The sequence below is a fragment of the Poecilia reticulata genome, linkage group LG11 (assembly GCF_000633615.1).
Source record: "Poecilia reticulata strain Guanapo linkage group LG11, Guppy_female_1.0+MT, whole genome shotgun sequence".
Taxonomy (NCBI): Eukaryota; Metazoa; Chordata; class Actinopteri; order Cyprinodontiformes; family Poeciliidae; genus Poecilia; species Poecilia reticulata.
In genome coordinates, this window is record NC_024341.1 from 6,543,268 (window position 1) to 6,550,237 (window position 6,970).

At 38.6% G+C, this 6,970-nt stretch overlaps 1 protein-coding gene across 1 annotated transcript in view; it reads left to right on the forward strand.

Annotated features, from left to right (window-relative positions):
- The first annotated feature begins 354 nt into the window (after positions 1-354).
- Positions 355-6,970, forward strand: part of mturn (maturin, neural progenitor differentiation regulator homolog (Xenopus)) — an 11,472-nt gene continuing 4,856 nt past the window's right edge. The window contains exon 1 of the mRNA XM_008421473.2: positions 355-948. Within this exon, the coding sequence (XP_008419695.1) occupies positions 790-948 (159 nt within the window). The 5' untranslated portion in view covers positions 355-789. The remainder of the gene's footprint in view (positions 949-6,970) is intronic.

Sequence of the window (6,970 nt, forward strand, 5' to 3'; positions counted from 1 at the left end):
AGAGATAAGATCTTGATAAAATCGATGTCACTTAAGTATCGACCAATGGCTGATCAATCGGTGCACCCCTAGTTTCAACTCACTGGAACTGTATCAGAATAATTAATTAGGTATACTGTTGCATTCAAATGTATCATCAATCATGCTTGAATTATTGTTTCACTTTAAATAATTATTTGTTTTTCGAGAAAAAAACGTATGAAATTATGCATAATAATTTAGCAGAGCTGACTTTTCTTAAAAGAAAGAAAAGAAAAGAGAAGGTGAGCTCATCCTGAAGGCTACATCATCTTATATGTTTTTATATATGATCCCATGTTTCACACGGGGTCTAATTCAGTGTAGCCGACAGATTGCGGTGGACGGCTGGGCCGCTGAGCCGTTCGTCATCGCCTCTCTCTCTTTCTCTGTCTCTCTCTCTCTTTCTCTCTCTTTTTTTTTTTATCCCAGCGTCCCTCCTGCGTATGCATATATGCGACGGTCTGATTTCATAACGCGGTGAGGAGGACGAGAGGAATGGGGCTCTGAGAGGCGGATGAACATCAACCCCATCGGTCGGCTCACCGTGCAGAGCAGCAGCTACAGCCGCCGTCTCCACCCCGCCGCTGTTCGCCGCCGGTGCCGCGCAGAGGAGATGCGCTATAGCGGAGGCTGCTGCTGCTGCTGATGCTGCTGTTCTTTGCGTCTTGAGCATCATCGCCGCGACGGCCAAAGGGTGGGCACGGGGGGGGGTTGGGGGGAAATCGATCTCCGGAGCCAGGGACACACGGTAGACAGGGACAGCAGAGGATGGAGTTCAAGCATCTGGTGGAGGCGGCGGAGAAGTGGTGCTCCGGGAACCCGTTCGACTTGATCTTCGCCGAGGAAAACGACGAGCGGCGGCTGGACTTCTACGCAGAGCCCGGCGTCTCTTTCTATGTGCTGTGTCCCGGCGGCACCGACACCTTTGTAAGTGGGCTTCTGCAGGGCCTTAACTTAGCTACTGTGTGTGTGTGTGTGTGTGTGCGTGTGTACGCGCTTGTAGGAGTATATGGGCTGGGTAAAGGAGGTGGTGGTGATGGAAGCGGGATAAGAGGGGAGGGTGAGCAGTATGATGTCATTTCAGTCTGCCTTCACACCTCTTCTCTCAGATGTGTTTAATGTTGTCCTTCCTCTTGTTTTTTTTTTTTTTTTTTTTGCTATAAATTATTTCGATATGGCTCTCTATTCAGGGCGGTATCGCCTTGGGGGTGACTAGAGCACTAACATTTTTTTTTAGCTGTATTAAAAGGAAGAAGTCACCATCTTGTGTTTTGCACTGGATAGTAGAAGTAGCATGTGGATATTAGCATTATCAATTATTGAAAAAATGATTTTTGACATCTTTAGTGTATCTGCTACAAATGAACACAAGAAGTATGCTACAGCAACCTTCTACACTTTTACAACTTTGCTCAAAGTGAATTGCAGCAGCTTACTCTACACACCAGAGGGTTAGTTTTAAAACTAGCTAAATGCTGTTTAGCTAGTTTCCCAATAGGAATTCTTTTGCACGCCAAACATTTACACTATGTGAGGCTCTATATTAACCACAGGCGATGACATCAATGTTGAAGTGTTTTCCATGCATTGACCATACAGAGTTACTACGTGTAGTTGATTGGTTGATATTATGAGTGTTTGATCAAATCTCAATTGTTCAAATTGTAAACAAAAAGAGTGAACACATTTTTTTATATCATGTTTTCTTTTAAATTTTCTAAAAATATATTGTGAATTCATTCCATTTGATTGGTCTGTTTTTTTTTTTAATTCTCTCATTTTTGTATATACTGTATTAATTCTTCCTTTAATTTATTTACTCTGCACTTTAGTCTTTCCTTTTTTGCTTTTGCATTTTCAGCCGCTGCACATAACTGTAGTCAGGGATCGTTTGATATTAGCTAGCATCATATTCTGGAATTGTTTGTTATTCCAAAATGTTCATTCTAACTATGCAGCAAATTATTCTAATGTGGCAAATTTTGATTAAGTTTAGCATTCGATTGGGGATAACGGATCAGTCCACCGGCCGACCTATCGATCGGCCCCGATTTTCTTAATTTTGGATGATCATCCCAACACTTACATGTGAAACCAAGCTATCCACTGATATCTACCTCCATGACCGATGTGACCTGTCTCTGCCTTCGGTATCTGCTAAAATCAAAATCGGCAGATCAGGGTTTCTCCAGGAAACTGCAATCAGTGCACTCATATATTTGATATAAGAGAATTTTGTTAAAGTCTGTGCTAATTTCTAGACAATAAGACAGGTATTAACGTAACACAATACTTGGATTTTATTTACAGTCTGATATTTATCGTTAATTTGTGTTCAAGTTATGCATTTAAGAAAGTCTATCTATCTATCTATCTATCTATCTATCTATCTATCTATCTATCTATCTATCTATCTATCTATCTATCTATCTATCTATCTATCTATCTATCTNTCTATCTATCTATCTATCTATCTATCTATCTATCTATCTATCTATCTATCTATCTATCTATCTATCTATCTATCTATCTATCTATCTATCTATCTTGATTAAAACCCCAACAAATGCGAAGTTTTCAGGTCATTTTCTTGTCCTTCAGAGTTACACAGATTAGGGTTAATTTGATGTGAAGAATGATAATAATAACTGGCCAATCTCAAACAACCCTTCTAATCAATGCTGGCATTTAAATGCTTTATCAATGTTTGCACCCTACCTGTTTGCAGCAGAAACATTTCTAATAGTCCTAAAAAATAATTATAATAATAAAACAGTCAAAGTCGTATTATGTTGGGCATAATAATTGCAGATTTGTTAACCTACAAATTGCAACCAAATTATTCTACCTTCCATTATTATTATAATTTTTATATTTTTACACATGCAAAGGCCTTAATGGTGGAATCGGCCCTCAAAATTCAGCCTGGTCAGCCAGGCTAAGACGCACCACATCCTAATGGTGGACGCAGCACAGCCACAAACTGTTTCCTCAGAGCTGACTGTATGTCCTGCGGCCATGTGATGCAGTGCTGGAGTTATGAGTCCTAAAGTCCCAGAAGCCCGATCCGGCCCTCCTCCTCCCCCCACCGCTCAGTAACACGGGCCAATAGGGCGGGGGAGCAGATGGAGATGACCCAGGAGCCGGGGCGTTTGTTCAGTCAATAACACATTATGTCACACGGACCGTGCCTCTGTTGTGTTTGCACGCCTCGTCTGGACGTCGGAGCAGCGCCATGGTGGGGAGTTTAGATAGCTGCTGATAAAATTTAGCTGAGTCTCTGCGCCTGTGGCCCTGCTCTCCTTTAAGAAGCAGATTCTAATCAAAGCGAGCAAACAAGACAACAGCGGATTCTTTCTGCGATCTACTGTCTCTCAACAGAACCACTTTGCTCTCTCGTCCTCATGCTCTCCCTCCCTGCTCGCAGCTTCCTCCTGCTCTGTAATCTAATCCATGTCAGATGTCTTTGCAGTGCGTCCTCTCATGTACTCATCTCCGGCTACATGCATGGTCAGACGTTCAGAGTTCACTGCTGCGCAGCTTCAAACCCGCTGCAACGACACTGCAGGCTGCACTCAATGTTCTCTTAATATTTTATGTGGAAATATCCACAATCACACCATATGCCACGGAGTTGAACGCATACAATGCAAAAAATAAATACAATTAAAGTAGATTGTACCATTAGTCAAACATTTATGTAATTGTGTGTGGTAGAGTTGCATTTTGATCTAGACTCAAATTCATAAACAACTGCCAAATATCATCTAATTATTTTTAAAATAAGGCATTTTTTACACAATTACACTTCAATAAAGTCAAATTTATTTGCCCCACTGTTATAAAAAGACCTAACATACTAATCTGCATTTCAAGCAAGAGATAGGCCATCTGCAAAAGTGTTTACTAGTCTGGCAGCTCGTGCCGCTCAAGAGGAGAAGCCGCCCTGGGCATGTGCCCACGTAATCATTTTTCAGAAAGCTCTACTTTATCTACTGACGCTCATCAAACTTCCACTAAAGCCAGTGAAAATGCTACCTTGTTATTTTTTCAATAACAGATTCCAAAAATCAAAGTTTTTTTATAACACATTTTTGTTGAAGTAGAAGCATGCAGTTCAGATTAGACCAACCCAAGTGTTTTTGAATTTGAACTAGAGAATATTAAAGCAGTCCTGACTTAATGTAAAAAAAAAAAATCATTATTAGCCGCTAACAGTTAGCCAGCTGCAATTCCGTCTTCGTAATCTTTTTATGCTGCTTGTAACTGTTTCTTTTTTCTACTGACTATGTGCCTATATTCAACCACATGAACAATTTAAAATGCGGTTAGCTGTTGTCAGTCAGACCGACAAGAACTGAAATTCTGTCATTACAAGCCTAGTCTTCCATGTTTGAATATTTTTGCATTGTAAATCTTACATTATGAAAATTATGGTTAACTAAAAATAAAACCAATAAAAATAGATAGCGCATTTACTGACTGCAACCACATTTGTGTTGTCTAAATATTTGCTAGTAGCACTTGAGTTAAGTATTTTCCTTTCGTGTTTAAACATGTTAGAATAGTCAGTTAAACTGAAACATTTTCATGCCTCTGTCAGATTTAGATTTAAATAATTATTTTAATTTTACCATTATGTTTCTAATGACTGAACGTACTAACATATTGATAGTGACCCAGCTGAAGTGAAGAGTCACCGTTTGGGAACTGAGTGGATGAATTACCTCCTCAACATGTATTCACGTTCTGCAGACAGATGGTAAAACATTCGACTGAAACAGGAAGTTGCAGGACGGTGGTTCTTGAAGGCCACAATTGTAGACACTTGCTATAGAGAATCTGTGGAGGAAGCCGAAGATTAGAGTGATGGCAAGGAGACGTCCCAACCTTAGAAACTATGAGCTCATGAAAAAAGGTGAATGCTTAAAAATATTTGTAGACACATGCAAAAATGACGATAATACTTTAATTATTGATCAGAAGGTTGTAAATTATTATCAAATATACACCATAAACAAAGTCTTATTATTCAAACTTCTTTTCTGGTTTATAAATATTTGTGTAAAAAACTTTAGCAAATGATAACTAAACCTAACTCCGATCTGCTTATTCTTAAATATATGAATCCATAAATGTATCGATTTATATGATCCATAAATATAAGGAAAGTTTGGTGACCTAGAGGGATTATGATAAAAGCAAACTGCTGTCTTCAGCTCTTTAACCTCCTCCTAATATGTTCTAATAGCTATTTTGTTTAATTATTGAGCTCTATCATCAGAGATAAACATTACCAAAAAGTCAGATAATAAGGAACACACAGTCACAAATTACAATATGCTTTGTTTTCCTTTTACAAATGATAATAGTTGTTGGATACAAGTTGAAGCATTTGTTTTTATATATATATATATAGTTTGTAATAATAATCTACGCTTAAAAAACATTTCCCTGAAGAACACGTCAGGACTCCCTACTGACCTAAATCAGATAAGCCTAAAATAACACTTCAGACGTCATAATTTTCAATACGAGGTACGAGGCACAGTTCCTACCGCAAGCTTGACTGGACACCAATAATGCAGTTGACTAATACATAACCTAACAGTGTGACCTTTGGACTCTGATTGAAGGGACGTTAAGTACACAAAGCGTCATAGCTGCAGTGGTCCATCACACGCAGCTGTTTCCAGGAAAGCCTTGACCAACTTCTTCAGGAGCGCCTTGGCTCTGATATCAGCCTATCTCTAGTCAGCGCTGATTTATTGTGTTTATTGAAAGAGGTCACATATCTCAATAAGCAGGCTCGATTACTGTCCATTGCAGCGCATCTCGAGGCAGATATTTTTTTTTAGTGCAAAATATCTTGTGCTGGACAACATTTTCACATCTTCCTTTGCAGCTCTGGCTGAATGTCCTGAAAGGTAAACCTCCGTCCCAGTCTTAAGTCTTTTTCAGCCTTTAGCAAGTTTCTTTCCAGGATTGCACTCTACTTATGCTTCCCACAGCTTCCCATCAACTCGGACTTGCTTTCCAGTCCATGCGGGCCAAAAAGTTACATTTTGGTTTCGTCTGATCCGAACTCCTTCCTCCACGTTTCCTGTGATCCCTACTTGAAACAAACATGAAACAAGACTTATTTGTGCGTATTTTTTCAGCCCTGTTTTAAATTTCTTCACAAATTTACATGTGACACACATACATTTATCTGACAGAGGCCACTCTTTGCTAGATTTTATTTAGTGGCATAAAGAGTATAATTTTCGTCACACTTCTTAGATTTTTACTCTTGAAAAGAAAAATTAAAGCTTGAATTCTTTACTTTTCACTTCAGAGTTATGCACAACTTTGTTGCTCAACTGCATCAAACCTGAATAAAATATATTGAAGTATGTGATTTTTACTTGACAAAATGTTAAATTTTAAAGGTGTTTTAATGCTTTTAAAATCCACTGTAAATAGATTGGGGCAACAAAAACAAACTTGTAGATTTCTAGCATGATAAAAGTTGGCTTTAATCCTGAAACAACTAAATTAAACCACAAAGTAAACCAGATCCTTCTTTCTGAATAAAATCAACAAAGGGGGGATGTATTTCATAATACTATCAGATGCTGCTAATTTTTCAAAGAAAACTAGCAGCTGATTTATGATTTACAAGATGGTTTTATGATTTTACCATAAGAATGTATTTTATTTAATAACAATGCATTGAATATCCCTAAATCTCATATGTCCTTCATTTTTTAATTTTTCTGCTGGTGTTTTTGTTGCTTTTAGAACAAAAGATTGTGTCTTCAAAGTTTCTATGTCCTTTGCCAGCGCTTGGTTGAAAATATGTTGTAAACCAGAGTTTGCATGTGTGTGTATGCATGTGTGTGCGTGTGTGTGTGTGTGTGCGTGTGTGTGTGTGTGTGTGTGTGTGTGTGTGTGTGTGTGTGTGTGT